Source organism: Xenopus laevis, chromosome 2S (assembly GCF_017654675.1).
Source record: "Xenopus laevis strain J_2021 chromosome 2S, Xenopus_laevis_v10.1, whole genome shotgun sequence".
In the NCBI taxonomy this organism is placed as follows: Eukaryota; Metazoa; Chordata; class Amphibia; order Anura; family Pipidae; genus Xenopus; species Xenopus laevis.
Window position 1 is genome coordinate 106,809,224 of NC_054374.1, and position 18,418 is coordinate 106,827,641.

An 18,418-nucleotide genomic window follows, 5' to 3' on the forward strand; every position below is an offset into this window, starting at 1 on the left:
TAAGGAAAAATACAAGGACAATATGGTAAGTCTCAAAACTGTTTAATATTACCAGTTTTCTTTTAGATAACGGCACACAGAGATTATATGGATTTTTTTTATGTATACTTAGACCCAACCTAAACTTTACTTCTCTTCTACTTAATTCTAACAAAGTCATTTTGTATTGGTATGAAGACTATTGGTTATCATTTACTTGCATTGTAGGGTGCAATCTGCCATGTTTTCTGCAGTTTGCCTTATACTTTTGCTGAGTTTGACACTCATGAGGGGTGGTGAGGGAAGCATGTAGACATCCCCATTCCCCCCCTGTGCAAGTTTGCACTTGGCACAGGGAGATGCAATTTTTAACTGAGCACTAAGGAGCAATCGTTTGCACCCCTTAGTTCTCTTGCGCATCTGTCTGCATTAAAAGCAACTGACTCCTCTTTTGTATTTCAGTGAATATATCATATATATATTTCTAGCCATGTATTTTCCTTCATTATGGTTTTCTTATTTTTTTATGGAGCATTTTTTTTAAAGGAGTGGTTTGCTTTGTTATAGAATGGCTAATTCTAAACAACTCTTTAATTGGTCTACTTTTTTTCTCTTTTATAGTTTTCAAATTATTTGACTTGACCAGTTTTCAAATGGGAGTCACTGACCCTAAGTAAAAAACAAATTCTCTGTCAGGCTACAAATGTATTGTTACTTTTAATTGCTCATCTTTCTATTTAGGCCTCTCCTATTCATATTCCAGTCTTTTATTAAAATCAATGCATGGTGGTTCAGGTCATTTGGACCCTAGCAATCAAATTGCCAAAACTGCAAACTGGAGAACTGCTGAACAAAAAGCTAAATAACTCAAAAACCACAAATAATAAAAGATGAAAACCAACTGCAAATGTTTTTGAACACCATTATAATTGTGGCCAAAGATAATGGCACATTTGCACTTTTTATCAAAAATTGCTCAGCATACCTGATTATTTAACAGTTATTAGTTAAGTTATTTTACACATGTAAATCAAGAAGTTCTACCCTGTTTATAAAGGCACCGCAATAAATGATTGCATTAATGGCAGTATGCCTGGCAATTTCACGTCAAGCAGGATCATAGGAGATTTAGTTGTGCAAATGATGTCAGTTAATGGATTTAATTCTTAGGAAAATGTTTTGTGTCACAGTTATTTAAGCAAGTGTGTGCTCATCCATGTGCTCCTTTATCCACTCTGTGTACCTGGATACCCTGGTGTACACACCATATTTCTCTTTTTGAGCACATCCTAGGCCCCAGCTGACAATACCGGTAAGGAAATGAGTATTCTTGTACTCCGTGGCATGAGGCCCCCCGCTGTCTCCTTTGCAAGAGTCCTTGCTGCCGTCAGTGAATCCTGCACAAAACATGTTTTGTGAAATATTCATTTGGGTCTGCTTGATGCAGTCCTGTGTTTTGACCCGGGGCAGCTGTACCCTCTGCAGCACTTCCGGGGTGGCTCCTTTATCAAGCAGGCGTCCCCAGCCACTGACTGTAGAGAATCTAACAGATAAAAGCTCTCGTACAGCAAACTGTTTCTCAGGCAAACATAAAGGGACCACATAGTCTGTATAGTTGACTGGTATAGTCAGTTTAAGGAGACCTATATCATTGTCGTTGTTTGTTTTAGACCCAAAATACTGCTCATGTATTATTATTTTAGAAACTTTCCTCTCTTGTTCAGTTCCTTCTGGTCTGCCAATTCTATGTTCTCCTGAAAGGACAAAAGAAACCCCAAGTTTCATAAGCATGCTCAGTTTAGTAACAGCTTCATTATATGAATGGAAACCTCTGTAGGGCCAGTAAGCATCCACTTCTGGTTCAGCTCTCAAATCAAGATACATGGTCACTGGCTGGGATGCCCCCTTAGGCATTGTAATCCATTCATAAATTGTTAGTTCAACCTTGAAATTACCATTTGGTAAGATGTAAACAGAGGTACTTTGTAGGGATGCACTGAATACTGGATTCGGCCTTTTTCAACAAGATTCGGATTCGGCTGAATCCTTTTGCCCGGCCGAATAAAATCCAAATCCTAATTTGCATATAAAAATTAAGGGCGGGGAGAGAAAGGAAAGGAAACAAGGAAGAAAATAATGTTTTCCCCTTCCCACTCCTAATTTGCATATGCAAATTCAGATTTGGTAAGGTATTCGGCCGAATCTTTCGTGAAGGATTTGGGGGTTCAGCTGAATCAAAAATAGTAGATTAGGTGCATCCCTAGTATTTTGAGACAATTTGAGTTTTGTCTTTATTATTTATTTATTATTAATTCTTTTTTGGCACGAGAAATTTTTTAAAAACAATGAAGCTATTTTCTAGTTGTTAGGCTCACCTTACCCTAGTAACCAGGCAGTAGTTAGACTGGCAAAATGTAAAAGAATACAAGTGACTAGTGATAAAATAGATAATTGCAATTCAAATCTAACTGCAGTAGAGATGCACCGAATCCACAATTTTGGATTCGGCCGAACCCCCGAATCCTTTGTGAAACATTTGGCCGAATACTGAACCCTAATTTGCATATGCAAATTAGGGGTGGGAAGGGGAATTTTTTTTTACTTCCTTGTTTTGGAACAAAAAGTCACACGATTTCCCTCCCCACCCCTAATTTGCATATGCAAATTAGGATTCAGATTTGGTTCGGCCAGGCAGAAGGATTCGGCCAAATCCGAATCCTGCTGAAAAAGGCTGAATCCTGGCTGAATCCCGAACCGAATCCTGGATTTGGTGCATCCCTAAACTGCAGGTTAAACCCCAACAGCCATTTAAAATTAAAACTTTCACACTCAAGGGAGACAGACTTGAAAAGCTAAACTTGTGTATAGCAATGTTTTTGATCAGAATATCACTGACTACATTATATAAAAGCCAATTAAGGTGGATTGACTATTTATATGCTGTAGTAATGATCTTCTTGATACTGCATTTCTATCCTATTGACCTAATAATGTCTTACCCAGTACAACTGTAAGCTTGTTTTCTGGAAGTGGTTTTAAACAGTGAGCTGCAGTGATTACCCAGTCTGGGGCAATTAAAGTTCCACCACAAATGAATGTTTTGTCATACATCAGCAGAGCCTACAAAGACATTTAGAAACAAAAAGAAGCAATGAAAATGAGAAGCAAACCTTGGACAAAATAGCTCCGCCACACAGTATTTAAGTATTTACATAAATGTATTCAAGTTTAATGAAAGAACAGGCATGTCATTTATTGCGTAGAAGGATGCTAGCTGCAGTTCTAGGATAGGAAAAAGAGTAGTATTAAAGCTATCGGCAAGAAGCCCCTGCAAAGTCCCATTGTTGAAAAAAAGACATGCTGAAGAGATTCCAATTTGCCAAAGAACACATTGACTGGCCTAAAGAGAAATGGCACAACATTTTGTGGACTGATGAAAGCAAGATTGTTCTTTTTGGGTCTATGGGCCACAGACAGTTTTCCAGTCGACCCCCAAACACTGAATTCAAGTCACAGTTCAGTGTGAAGAGAGTAAAACATGGTGACACAAGCATCATGATATGGGGGTGATTCTCATACTATGGTGTTGGGCCTATTTATCAGATACCAGGGATCATGGATCAGTTTCAATACATCAAAATACTTGAAGAGGTGATGTTGCCTTATGCTAAGAGGAAATGTCCTTAAAATGGGTGTTTCAACAAGACAACGACTCCAAACACACAAGTAAACGAGCAACATCTAGACTAACAAAATTGACTTTATGAGTGGTCAGCCCAATCCATGGCCCTTAATCCAATAGAAAATGTGTGGAGTGACATCAAAAATGCTGTTTCTGAGGCAAAAGCAAGAAATGCAGAAGAATTGTGGAATGTAACAGGTGCCAGAAGTTGGTGGACTCCATGTAACACAGATGTGCAGCAGTTCTCAGAAACACTTGTTATACAACTAAATATTAGTTCTGTGATTCAAAGGAAAGCAAAATCTGGAAACATTTTTCAGGTTATACAGTGAATGAGTTTGTAAAGAAGAATGCAGACACTGCTACTTTTTGGAACAGCCAAATATTCCCTTTTCTTCACTTTCTGTAAAGGAATAACACAAATTTGATTTTTTTTTCTTTATGTTTTGATTTGGAATAGAATGTGCAGTGTTCCCAATGCATTTGCATGTATGGAAATAAAAACTATTATAAGGATTTATCCACTTTTTTAAACAAACTGCTATTATTCTGAACACAACTGTATATATAGTATATATATATGTGTGTAATGTGTGTGTAAACAAAGGGAGGGGCGGCACATAGGAATCCCCACTCTTATCCCCTACCCTTCTCTTAACTTGCACATCATTCACACAGCAAAATGTATGCATTGGATACTACTGTATGTGCAAAACACAGCCAGATCCCAATACAATCCTTTATAAAAAGAGAGAAGAAAGAGTCATCAACCTAAAAGTTAATCGATAACTAACATTTTGGAAAAACAAGTTGCTTTTTGCATCTTTCTTACCTGCCAGGGGCATTCACCTTTTGGACACATATCACCTCCCACAATCCGTCCACGCTTAGTTAGGTTTTTCAGTACTGGAACTTTTCCACAAGGATAATCAACTGAAATAAAATAAACTTTCAGAAATTAGAATTCAGTGATCATATATTAAGATATGAGTATAGGTTTATTAAAAGGCAAAGCTTTGCCATAAAACTTCCTTTGGAATATCTTGTTCCAATACAGTAAACACTTTTCCTGTGGTGCTGCCATAGACTAGTGAGACCAGAAAATAGCTATTTATCTCAAGGTCATATTATCAAAGGGGCACTGAAACTGAATGCATTTTTGTAAAACGGCTTATGCCTCTTTATAGTAAATACTTCTTAATATGTTTATTCATTGTTAAAAGGGTTGTTCACCTTCAAACACTTTTTTCAGTTCAGTTGGTTTCAGACAGTTCACCAGAATAAAGACTTATTCCAAGATATATTGGATCTAGGGATGCACCGAATCCACTATTTTGGATTCGGCCGAACCCCCGAATCCTTCATGAAAGATTCGCCGAATACCGAACAGAATCCTAATTTGCATATGCAAATTAGGGGTGGGAAGGCAAAAACATTTTTTACTTCCTTGTTTTTGTGACAAAAAGTCACACGATTTACCTCCCCGACCCTAATCTGCATATGCAAATTAGGATTCGGATTGGCTGGCCAGAAGAATTCTGGATTCGGTGCATCCCTAATTGGATCTAACTGAATATCTGACATGCATGAAGAGAGAGTGAAGGGAAACAGATGCTGAGAGAGGGATAGTGAAGATAAACTTGATTATTTCATAAACAATGCAGAATATTTAATTGATTGTATTTAGAAAGTTTCTTATTTCAGTATGATGAAGCTTTTATAAAATTTTATGATAGTTCCCCTTTAATTTTTCATCTTCTAAAGCAGCTTGGGGGGGGGCACCGACTCTGCTGCTTTTAAATCAATACATTTAATTGATACATTTCTTATCTTTCCCTGCTGAGTTGAATCCCTGAGTTTCATTAAAGGCAGCAGTTAGAATTGATACAATAGTTGCTAATAAAAATAGATGCTGCTGAGAAATATATTGACTAATTGTATCTACTAAATTTAGCAAATCATAACAGGTCAAGATGCTCCTGGATCACTGAGCTGCCAGACTGAGACACTAAAAACACAAACATTAAACTATAAACTTCAATTTTGGAAAACCAATGAAAAGTGGAAATCAAATGAAAAAAGTCTTCATTTCAAGTGAACAACCTGAAAATTACTCAATTAAATAAAGTGTTTAGAATGTGAACAAACCCTTTACAAACATCTTTTCACTGACCTTCAGGCTCACATGATAGACCATCAGCTCCCAGTTTGTAGCTTTCAGCACAGGAGCACTGACGGCCTGTAGATGAATTGTCATGGCAAAAATGTTCACACTGCCCATTGTCATAAATGCATTTCAGCATGTCCCTCAAATCTGAAAAAAATAAATAAATGTATTATAGAACCAAGGAGCTTATCAAGTAAAATAAGGAAAGGGTGTGTTCTTCATTTTGATATTAAAACTAATTGAAGTCATATACTGAGAGACTGCCTTGAAAGAGAGCTTATGGCTTCAGCAGAGGTTTTGAGATGCCGAGAAACAGGCAGTGCAGAAAGACTAGGGAATACAAATAAAACCAGGTAAAAGCTGGTGCCGTTCTTCTGTTATTAGCTTCTACATCATCATTAACATCTACATCTCCCGGCACATTTCAAAACCAGGTGCTGCAGTTTGGACCTGTCTTGTACAAATACAAAAAAAATCTAACACTTTTTCCCAAATATATTACAGGTATGGCATCCCTAATCTGGAAACCCGTTATCCAGAAAGCTCTAAGTTACAGTTACAGGCCATCTCTCAGAAATTCAATTTTTAGCAAATAATAATACTTGCAACAAAAACAGGCCAAAAGCTGACTATTTCAGTGGTAAAAATGTATCTTTGTAAACAAAGGGTAAAAATATGTTGCAAGCAGCTTGTACTGTATGTTTTCACTCTTACTTGTTTCACAGTGTCGCCCCTCATAGCCCATGGCACAGGTACAGATATATGACTGGTGCTGGTCAAAGCAGGTTCCTCCATTTATACATGGGTTGGAGAGACACTGATCTCCATCTGCAAATAACTTGGATTAGTTAATGCTTCAATAATGAAAACTATGGTTTTTGTTAGCTGTGTCAAAGAGGTAGTTATTGGGTCTCATATGTATTTCCTTAAAGGACACTCGAGTTAGCTACCAGTACTATAAAATTTCTGTATCATAGAAATAATGGGCACCAGTCTGGCACCTACTGGGCCCTGCTCTTTCTTCTCTCTTATTATAGAATTATAAGAGTGTATATAGCTAAACATGTAGTGTTATTTCAGGTGTACTCATTATTCTAGAACTGGATGAATCCTGAATTTATTTTACCTGTGTATACTTTCCAATATTCTTTCTGAAATACAAAAGAAGATAGGTGTATTATCAGAAATCATTTATTTATATAGGCTAAGCAAGTTACGCCACACTTCACAATCATTTAAGGCTAACGGGTCTTACAATAATTAAACAAACAATAAACAGGATCAGAGGGCCCTACTCACAAGAGCTTACAATCTAAAGGGGTTGGGTACATTTGAAACAAAAGAGATATGAAACAGTTATTAATGTTTTATGTTGATTTCTAATCAGTCAAGATACACTCAATATGTTTCCTTAAACAGGTGTGTCTTTAGGGAGCATTTGAAAATGTGGAAGGAAGGGGATAGTCTAATAGCTCTAGGAAGAGAGTTTCAGAGACAGGTAGAAGTTTTGAAGTCTTGCAGTCAGGAATGGGGTGAAGTGATGAGAGTAGAAAAGAGCATAGGTTGCAGGACCTTGTATTTGAGTGTAATATGTAATCTGAATTTGATTCTAGAGGAGAATGGGAGCCAGTGAAGATATATACATAGGGAAGCAGCTGATGTTGAGTGGTGAGATAGATGAATGAGTCTAGCAGCAGTGATGTTATCTGTGAGTGAGATCTGAGGGACAAGAGAAGATATTAGAAGTATTGAAAATATATTGGATATTGGAATAATGAATTCTGTTTTCAAGAGTTTCAGTTTCAGGTGGCGCTGAAAATGGAATGACAAAAAGTTAAGTAATTCACAAACCCAAAAAAATGAAGACTAATTGTTAATTGTCTTGGGGCACTTTGTCTACATGGTCCTAAAAGTTGATATTTTGTTACACTAGTGTGACTATATATTATTTATAGTGGACTAGAAATGACATAAAGAACAACATCTACTGTATATCTTGCAAAAGCCTTGTTTCACCACTATGTTCTTGCCATGAGATGAACAAAAAAAAACATACCGTGCGTCTGTCATCCTGAAAGATTTCCCTGGCCTCCTCATAGGAACAGATCTCCTCAATACATTCTCGTTCCAGTGATCCTGCTTTAAATTCCTCAAAAATGCTATTGGCTCTCCTTATTCTGCTTTTCAACAGAATATGCGCCTCTTTGTCCTGTAAAAAAACTGTGAAACAAAAGGTAAGAACAGTTCAGAGTTTATAGTTGTTGCACATTACTGTAGAGCTGGGGTCTCCAACCTTGTTTACTTGTAAGCAACATTCAGATGCAAAAAGAGTTGGGGAGCAACTCAAAAAATTGTTCCTGAGGATGCCAAATAAGAAATGTGGACTTGCAGCTTACAGGAGGATCTATTTGGCAGTGCATCTGTTTTTTATGCAACCAAAACTAGCCAGGAACTAAAAAAATAAGCATTTGCTTTGAGGCCACTGAGACCAACATTCAAGGGGTTGGTGAGCAACATGTTGCTCCTGAGCCACTGGTTGGGAATCACTGCTGTAGAGGCTACCCTTAGGGAGAAACCAGAGTTAAAGGCTGGAGGGCATCAATTTAACATGGCAGAATAGACACCAAAGACTTGCACATAGAGAATAAGGATGTTGGACTATCATTACAGATACATTTGCACACATGGGGAGAACATTTGTTAATTTAGGCACAGATTTTTCAAAAATCTGGTCATTTCCAAACACAAAATTAAATCTCAACTCACTGTCTGTAGACTCTCTATATCCAGCAGCACCATCCTGTAACTGAGACGGACTGGCATCTGCTGAATTTATACATGAAAGAAGAACTTTATAATACTGAAATATTTTAGATTTTATGGTAAGAAACAGTATTATATTAAACGTATGTCTGTCTATGAAACTTATCTCAATTATAGGCAAATAGAATAGAGAATAATCTGCAGTAACTGCAAATACAGGATCTGTTTTCGGGAACGCTTGGGACCTGGGTTTTTTGGGATAAAGGATCTTTGTTCCTTAAGTCTACTAAAAATCATTTAAACATTAAATAAACCCAATAAGATTGTTTTGCCACAAATATGGACTCGTACAGCTTAGGTATCATCAACTATAAATTACTGTTTTATTACAGAGAAAAAGGAAATCATTTTGAAAAGTTAGAATTGCTTAAAATGGGTGATGGCTTTCTGGATAACAGGTTTCTGGATAAGGGAGTCTTAGTCTGGTACTAAAAATATAACTTATATTTACAAAGTCTCTACGTGTAGAATATATATATATATATATATATATATATATATATCTATATTTGCATAATTTTATACAAAACAATCTTGTGCCTCACAAAACCATCATAATGCAACCACACTAGCCATACTAAAAAGTCATTTCTAATGGGCTCTGAGAATTATGTAATAAAATCATACATTTTCTATGGTGCAAATGTTGAATTAGTTTTTGCTCCGCTCTCTGACCACTACAACATATAAAAATAAGAACTACTATAGGCAAATAGATTACCATATATTTTGGTCAGACTCCAAATTGATCTAATGTGCTAAGGATTCTACCTCCAAGAACCTTAGCTACTGGTCCTACAGAGTATGGACAATCTTCACTTCAGCTATAAAAGGGTCTCTCATTTAAATTGGAGCTGGGATTCCACATCTTCTTTCTCCTTTCCTTTTTAGCAACTTGGGAGGTAAGTTATGGTAACACTGGGGTTATGTATGAGGCAACCTAGGGGAAGATGAACTAAACTGCAATTTAATATCCAGTTACGTAGTAAAGGCGTCTATAAAGTAGACAAAATGTGACAAGAGTTCATCTCTGCTCATTAGTAAAGCTATAGCTCTTCACAATGATAAATAAACTATTACAAATGGAAGAGTCAACTCTGATTTAATTTTGTCACTATTTCCCTATCCCTGAAGGTACTCAGGAACGAGGAACTATAAGTAGGTGGAAAATTAAATACAGTTGAGAAATATAATCTAAAAAAAATTAATTTTGTCTTAGAAAACAAAATAGGAGAGTGACATAGAATCAATTCAACAGGCAACAATTCCATTTAGCATGCACTTCAGTTTTAAAATGCCTAAACACCGACTTATGAAGCCACCTAATCATGACAAGGCACAAATTTACTGGGTGCAAAAAGTTGACCTAGTATTTGCTCCTCTTTTTGGCCACTGTAATGTACAACAAAAAGCTAGCTGCCTCACTGTCAATCAAATATATCTATTTTACAAGATAATTCTTTTCTTTGAATATTTAGAAAATATATATTTTGTAGTAATTAAGCTGAAGACAAACTATAATGAGAAAACATAGAATTTGGTGCCTGTTAGTGCCATTGCCTTGGTGTGCATTGATCTCTAGCAAGTCCGGCTATTATTATTGGTGTATTTACATACCTGCAAAGGCTAGAAACGGTGAAAGTACCATAAGAAAACAGAAGCAGAAAGCTTTCTTGTTCCCTGGATCCATGGTGTAGGAAATCTCTCTTTCCGACAAGGGAGAACAGTGTGTCCAAAGTTCTTTGTTTGAACATTCAGGATTGGGGGAGGTGACTGGATGACCCTGACAGTGCTCTGTACTGGGAATGTCCGGTGCACAATTGTGGAATTGCTAAGAAGGATTAGTCATGACAAAACCCTCTGCAATTCTGTCTAAAAACACACACAAATAGTTATTGATTTAAAGAGGTGGTTCACCTTTAAGTTAACTTTTAGTATGCTATAGAATGGCCAATTCTAAGCGACTTTTCAATTGGTCTTCTTTATTTATTGTGTATTGTTTTTTTAATTATTTGCCTTTTTCATCTCTTTTCCACTTTATGGAGGTCACTGAGCCCTTCTCAAAACAAATGCTCTGTAAAGCTACACATTTTTTGTTATTGGTACTTTTTATTACTCAACTTTCTATTCAGGCCCTCTGCTATTTATATTGGACCCTATCAACCAGTTTTCGGAAACTGCAAACTGGTGAATAAAAAGCTACATCATCCTAAACGTTAACTCAAAGGTGAACAACCCCTTTAAGCCTGTTTACACTTAAGTGGCATATTAAAGAATCTTACTAAACTGGTATATATATTCAAGTCTGTGTGCTGCCTCAGAGATCACCTGACCAGAAATACTACAACTCTAACTGTAACAGGAAGAAATGTGGAAGCAAAAGACACAACTCTGTCTGTTAATTGGCTCATGTGACAACAAGCATGGTTTGCTTTGTTTGTTTGTGTGCACTGTGAATCCTACGATCCCAGGGGATGACCTTTTTTTTTTTTTTTAAAAATAGCAATTCTCTATTTAGGATAACCCAATGGCACATACTACTAAAAAAGTATATTATTATGAAAATGGTTTATTTACATGAAGCAGGGTTTTCCATATGAGCTGTGTTATTAAATATATTTTTATAGAGACCTACATTGTTCATGGGGTTATAGTTTTCTTTTAAAGGGTCAGTAATACCAAAACTTATACATTAAAATATAAAACCTTTAAAGGGTCAGCAACACCAAAACCTTTACATTTAAATATAAAATATTTAAAGGGTTATCAACACCAAAACATAAACATTTAAGTATAACAAATTGTTAATGAGATTGGTATAAACTGTATTTTTGCTTCACGGGCTCTAACATTTTTCCCCAGACTTTGAGGGGCATGGAACATTCGTTTTAGCGTGGGCTCATGTGTAGGGCATTAGAGGATCTCTTTTGTCTTTATTCAGGTTCCTTGGACATTTGTAATAAAAAGTGGCCACTTCAAGCATTTGCACCATCTCTAATAAAGACGTCCAAACTACTTTAATGTACCAGCCAGGGGCGGAACTACCGGGGGAGCAGGGGGTGCGAGCGGGCCAAGGCCCGCACCCCCTCAGGGCCCCCCGGCAGTCTGCGCGCCGTGCATATCCCGGCCAGTTCCGGGTTTACGGAGGGGGGCGGGGGGGCCCGGCTGCGCGTCCTGCGCCAGGGCCCGCCCCCCTCTAGTTCCATTTCTGGTACCAGCCCTATTCAAATTTACCTAAGCGTAAGAGGACAACAAAGTTTCAGTAGGGAGAAGTGATCGCTAGAATAATTTTAACACTCGCACTGCCGAAGAAATGCTGACGAAAAGTCGCCAGCATTCGGCAACCAGGATGCAACTTTGCATTTTAGTGACTCAGCGTAGTGGTAATGAATTTGTGCCTGGTGAAGTGGTGCAAAGCGTACGCTTGGCACCTATTCGCCCTTTTGTCAATCTTCCCCCAGGTGTGAAAGATAGAGAAGGCTAGTGAGCATGGACAGCCTGCTGTCCCAACAATGAGTAATAGTGTGAGTTAAAACCTTGAGGTGATTATACACTAGAGAGGGAAGTGAGTGTTCAGGAGTAGGTTAGAGGAGAGCCTACATGAGAAGCTTGGGCATTGTATGTGAGGTCACAGTAGAGATCAGGGGTAATAGTCCATTAAGCGAGGGAGCACCTAACGACACTAATGCCGGTGTAACTTATAGGACAAGGGCCCTGGAGGCTTCAATGGGGAGAACATGGTGGTGTATGTAACTGATTTTGTATCAAGAATACCCTTGTGGGCAACCCGAGCCCCGGTTTGAACTGTAAACTAAACCCTGTAGACGGCTGCAAAATCAGTTAATTGCATCCGCTCTGAAGTGTCTTCTTCTACAGCAAAGGCCTAGTATCGTTAAACATCTATGTGACAGGAGCCTTACTAGCCACGAGGCGCCCAGTTATATGTGCGCACCTGTGTGCTCGGGTCAGAATAGATATAAAAATTTTGTGTTTTCTCAAAAAATTTGTTGTGTGCACTGGCTCAACATTTGTGTGCACATGCAAAAGCTAACGTCTAAGAAAGAACATTGGAACCTACGTTGTAAAATATGCATATTATAAATAGGCCTCATGCTTTTACATGCTCATGGAAAAGGTCATACTTATATTTTACAATAGTGGGTTACATTATTCCCTATACATGTCAATGAAGCTGTGTGTCAAAAAGAAACCAATGATAGGGGCCAGGCTAAAATTCTGGGAGCTGTGGGGTTACACAAAAGTTCATGCTCTAGGTAAGCCTACAGACAGGGTCGGACTGGGCCGCCAGGACAATCAGATAAATAGGGAGTGGGGGGTTGCGGCTGGGGCGGGTCTGAGGTATCTGTGTCTTCACCACCCCGGGGGGTGGGGGGACCCTGAAGTAGCTACCCTGTTGAGCCCTGGGCCCCCCAGTCTGACCCTGCCTGCAGAATTTATGACAAACAAGTCATTTTGGAGGATTACTATAATACCAATAACCAGGGCCGGCGATCTGCGATTTGGAGGCTTCTTAATGCTGCGACCTCACTTTGTCGGCGGGCAAGGCATAAAAAATTGTGCGCACGCACACAACGCGGCACAGCAGGGGGGGGGCCCCCGGGCCCCCCTGTCAATAACTCTTTATGATGTTGTATTAGGGAAGAGTAGAAAAGTATTAAACCTTAAAGAACTAGCTGATCTGATAAAAAAAGTGGCAATAAAAGAGACGCCTCTTCTTTTCATAAATAACAGAGATGTACACTAGAGAAGTAACACATTGAAATGTATTCAGTAAACTCTCATAATAAAATATTTCACATTGTGTTCTAAAATCTACACAGTATCATTAAAGAACAGTCTAATAATTTACACATTATTTACAAATAACTTACAGCATAGTTGAGAAGCCAACATCTGTGCAAATTGCTTATAACAAGTTTCACACTTGTTTAGTATTAACAGTGGGTGTCAGAGATTGTCGTAGGCTCCTGGAATGAGTTCTACGTGAAAAATAGGTCCTTTTTATAAATTCGTTTTACATTTATATCTCTCCATACTTGGATTATACCTATGGACGGTAGTTCGTTATAACTTGGATTCAAAATATTCTTCCAAAACCTCAACAGAACAGCACCTATAGGTCAGAAAATAAGGTGTACTTACTATTCTTGTCTCGCCTTAGGCATGCAGTATGCAGAAAAACATGAAAGTAAACCATCTATTAAAGGATAAATAAACCTTTAAAAAAAGTGAATGTCAATTTATTAAGAGTGCTATTCTAAGCACTTTTGTAATTGACATGCATTATTTATTATTTTTTTCATTCCATAGATATTAAGAGATACATGTACTATTAATATGAACAAATTATGTTACAACAGCACCACCTGCTGGTCAGAGAGCCACGAGGGAGAAAGAGACGCCTGCAACACTCCTATCCTGGATCCAACTGGTGAAACCTGCTAAAAAAGCTTACTTAAGGGTGATTATATTTATGGAAATAAAATGTGAGTGCATTTTATTAAAATTTTTAAAGTTTAACAATAAAATAGTATTTTATACTGGAGCATAACGGAGCTGCTGAGGAGAAGGGAAAATAACGATTATTATATGCAACTACAAAACCTACTATCTTATAAGTAGGCATTTTAGCCAGATCTGATGGAAGCTATTGAAATAAGCACACATGCATGTATGGAAGATTTTTTGGTCCGTTTAAAGGGGAACTTAATCAGGATATTTTCACCCTTTGAAGTAGTGAATCGTCATTTGAAGGGGAACTTACCTAAAACATCACTTTGTTTTCCTATTCCAACACATGGGGATAAACTGAATTATTCAAAAATACTACACCATATTTTTGCTTTGTTGTTTGTTTTCTCCGTTGCCCTTGGCGCTGATCCACCTTTTTTATGAATTTTTTTGGTGCAGCTGAGAGACTGAAATAGGACCGGCAGGAGTCAACGTGCTCTGATATTCTTCTGTTTAGAAGAACTTCCTTGACTACTTGGTGGTCAGCCTGGTCGGGAACTGACCAGCAGGTGGTGCTGTTGTAACTAAATTTGTTCATAGTAACCGTGCACATGTCTCTTAATTTCTTGGAATAAAAAGAATAAATAATGAATGTAAATTACAAAAGTGTTTAGAATAGTACTCTCCTCAATTTTACATTCACTTGTTTTAAAGGTTTACTAATCCTTTAAGACATATAAGAATTAAGAACAATAATGGTCCCAAGAAATTATTTTGGAAAGTTAAAAGAAAAACAAATAAGAGCTGCAGTGGTAATGTACATAAGTTAAGAGTACACATTGCACAAGGCAATATCCATACTGGAAATTGAATAAGGTAAAACATGACCAGTTTGATGGCCAATAGAGATGAACCCTTGGAAAGAACATAGGGCACTGGTGATTTAAGTACAAGGTGTTTCCATCATTTTAGCTGTGACATAGATGTTTGGTGTCCAAACTCATTTAATAAAGGTTGGTTAGAATATATGGGATAAATCCCTTTCTGGGATTCCTTTGAAAATATAAAGTCCAAAAGTATCTGGCAAGGAGATTCAAAGAGGTTGAACCATAGTCTTCCAAATTCAAGGCCAAAAACAAAGAGTGATGTTAAAATTGACAAACACATCAATTATAGGAACAGCCAGCCAGTGATACTGACACTAAAAAACTTTGGAAGTTACATATGGATCATGTTGACCTTTTTTGTGCTACTTTTGTAAGTAATTGCTACTTGAAGTTCCTAACCCAGACTGTTTTGCCAACAATCCCTTCTCAATCTGTCCCTTCTAATGCTAACAGACTACTCCTGCACAAATATGAATGCCCCCCTCATAGAGGAACTTGGGTGATCAGATATGATGTAGAAGCATTAGGCAAATACTTTTATGGCAAAATTAAAAATATCATGAAAAGACAATTTTATGATAGATGTAGAAAAAAGGTTTAATTTCTAGCGCCAGTATCTCTTTTGGACTATTGCCAATTTGGTCACAAAGCCTGAATAACCACTTACTCCACTGAAGCTGTTCTCTTCTAAACCAAGCTTTTGGAGGGATGGACTTATAAGCAAAAACCTGTTTGCTGTCAGTCATTAAGGAAATCACAGAATCTATTTATTGCATTTAAAGAAACAAGTAGGGGGGCATCATTTTTTTCATAACAAAGCTGAAGCGATTGCTCCATAATAATCATCAGCAACTGAAATAGTGTAGACCAGTAAATGCTGGATTCCTCCAGGTTTTTACCCAGATCCAGCTTATCCTCTGGGCTGGGGAAATGGCTGATTTATTAAGAATTGAACCAATTAAGCACTGTGCAAATGCATACATTTATATTTTTACATATACACACATTAAAACACAATCTGTAAAAATCATTCTGTCTGTACACTCTGATTTGGAATCCTCTCAGGTTACAGCTGAAAAAAGGTTCTATTATCACCAAACCTTCTCATCTGCTTTACAGTCCCATGTGAGACCACATAGAAGGTTCTACCACAACGGCTACATCTGGTGGTAATTTTTGGCAAAATCTGTAATTTTTCTCTGTATCCATATTCATTGTTTTGATATGTGGTTCCCCATTTTTATATATTTACATACAAATGTTTGTGTGAGGGTGCTTTTGTTTTGTTTAGAGTGATTTTCCACAGACCAGTAACACTTCTGATGTGTTGTACAGTACTAAGCATAAGCAAGCAATGGAACGTTTATGGCAGTGAAAGAGAGAACTAAAGTGGCATTATTCACACCCAGTCAGTAGTGAACTAGTCAAGGTTCGATACGCTCACAGTTTTTAATGATGTGCTTCTTGTAATGTTCCGGTAGGTGCAAACTTTCCCAGAGTCATGTGACTCTACGTGAATGTAGTATGGGGCAAAAGTAAAAAAAAATTGCACTCATGCGACTTGATGCAGTGTACCCGGAGGTACCTCCAAATATTTATTGATGCGGAGTACAAAAAAATCAAACATTTCAAGGGCTACTACAGCACTGATGAAGGGGGCAGGCGCCCCCTGAAATGTTTGATTTTTTATTTTTAATTTTATTATCAATAAATATTTGGAGGTACCTCTGGGTACACCGCATCAAGTCGTATGAGTGCAACTTTTTTCTACTTTTGCTCAGTAGTGAACCAGTGACTATCAAGGCTCAGTATAGGGATGGTTATCTGTCTCACATTACTTTTGTGGAATAATAAAATGTGTAGCTGTGTTTCTTCCAGTCTTTCCACACAAAGGAATGAGAGGAAAGCCATTATAAACTGCAGCATGCTGACCCACAGCATAATCAGGACAGCAACATTTTCATCCACACAAACAAAACATAGAAAATGTAAAGTCTACTAATCCACAACTACAAACGTTGGCTTTACGACTGTGGAAAAATAACTTTGTATTAAATATTTTAGTAAAATGGAACTTGTAAAAGTTGACATGGCATTCATTTAGAAATTATTTAGTGGCGAAAAGCCCCACACCACCTAAAAACGGTGTAAAAAGCAAAACAGTTTGCTTGTTTTGTTTTTGTTCCCTTTCATTCGATTTACACAGAGCCAAGGAACCCAAGGATGCCATCATCACAGCAGGAATATAGTTCTCTATAGCAGGGTAAAATGTTCCTTTGTAAACACTTTGCTTTTTTTAGAGCTGTAAACGATACTTCAAATAAGTGCGGAATTTGAAGGCAGATTTTCTCTGACACAGGACACCCTAGTCCCATTTCTTATTACTCCTCCAGCTGGCAGCTCGGTCTGCTTGTATGCATTTGATGGAAATTACTATTGTGGGTTAGAGAGACAGAATCCATAGTGACTGATCCAGCAGCACGTGTTTCTGTACTAGCAGCGGAAATGCCATTTCTCTCCCCAACTTCCTTCTGGACTTCCAGTGCTGCTTCACCTTTTCCATGTACAGAGCACTGGCTCAACTCTTGATATCAGAGAAACTGGTGGTGGTGCCTGCATTGCAGCTCTCACTGCAGCTGGACGATGTGCTTAAAGTGCTTGAAGCAGGTCCAGATTCTGTGTGGAAGGTTGAGCATGATTAGCACTGGACATCTATAAGTTTTTTATACAATACACATAAGACATGAGACCAACCTACCAGAGCTGCTTAAAGAGTGGGCAGATTTGGAAGTGCCTATGAGAGTCATAAGGTTGCTGGCAGGTACCAGACCTTCTTTATTGGTACTCAAGTTCTTCACATACCTGCAGCATGATTTGTAATTAACAACACAGAAACAACTGGGTTCACCAAAACACTATTACAATAATGTGACACACAGTAGTAATTATAGAGTGGGACATGCATTCAGTTTTCAATATACAATAGCCAACAGCAACAGTCCCTTTATTGTATTATCATATATCTTCAAAATTCTCCTGAATGTTTATCACTAAAATATTTCTGGCATCTTTATTACTTTCCAATTATTAATAACAATACTTTCCCCAACTCTATACTTCTTCCTGACGATTTACAGATATTTCTATTAATAAGTCAGAATTCAAGTTAATAGACTCCTTTGCAGTATTCTTAAATTCAGGTTATAGCTAGCTATGTAAAACAGTTAATAATATCTTTTTAATAATGTTTCAACAGCTGATGCAGAATCAGTGGCTATACTGTATTGGTCTATCAGTTGTAGGAGTGAATTGTTTAATTGCAGGTCATTTTACCACAAGATTATTACACATAGTCAGCAGTTGACTGCAAAGCACTGACATCCCATTAGGCTAAAGATAAACTACTGG

At 37.6% G+C, this 18,418-nt stretch overlaps 2 protein-coding genes across 9 annotated transcripts in view; both read right to left on the bottom strand.

The window, feature by feature from the left end:
• Positions 1–26: 26 nt before the first annotated feature.
• f7.S (coagulation factor 7 (serum prothrombin conversion accelerator) S homeolog) lies at positions 27–10,400 on the bottom strand (the record flags this gene model as incomplete). Its single annotated transcript, NM_001092496.1, is given in 8 exon segments — positions 27–1,733; positions 2,979–3,099; positions 4,494–4,594; positions 5,835–5,975; positions 6,543–6,656; positions 6,955–6,979; positions 7,885–8,048; positions 10,269–10,400. Coding segments are annotated over 8 exon segments (1,299 nt in total). The 3' UTR covers positions 27–1,173.
• A 3,018-nt stretch (positions 10,401–13,418) lies between these two features.
• Positions 13,419–18,418, bottom strand: part of LOC108709735 (guanine nucleotide exchange factor DBS) — a 105,494-nt gene continuing 100,494 nt past the window's right edge. For 7 of the 8 annotated variants that reach the window (XM_041584242.1, XM_041584239.1, XM_041584240.1 and 4 more), the window contains 2 exons: positions 17,769–17,872; positions 13,419–17,686 (listed from right to left, as the gene is read on the bottom strand). In XM_041584242.1, the coding sequence (XP_041440176.1) occupies positions 17,589–17,686; positions 17,769–17,872 (202 nt within the window). In that variant the 3' untranslated portion in view covers positions 13,419–17,588. The remainder of the gene's footprint in view (positions 17,687–17,768; positions 17,873–18,418) is intronic. The other variant, XM_041584244.1, reaches the window with a different exon arrangement.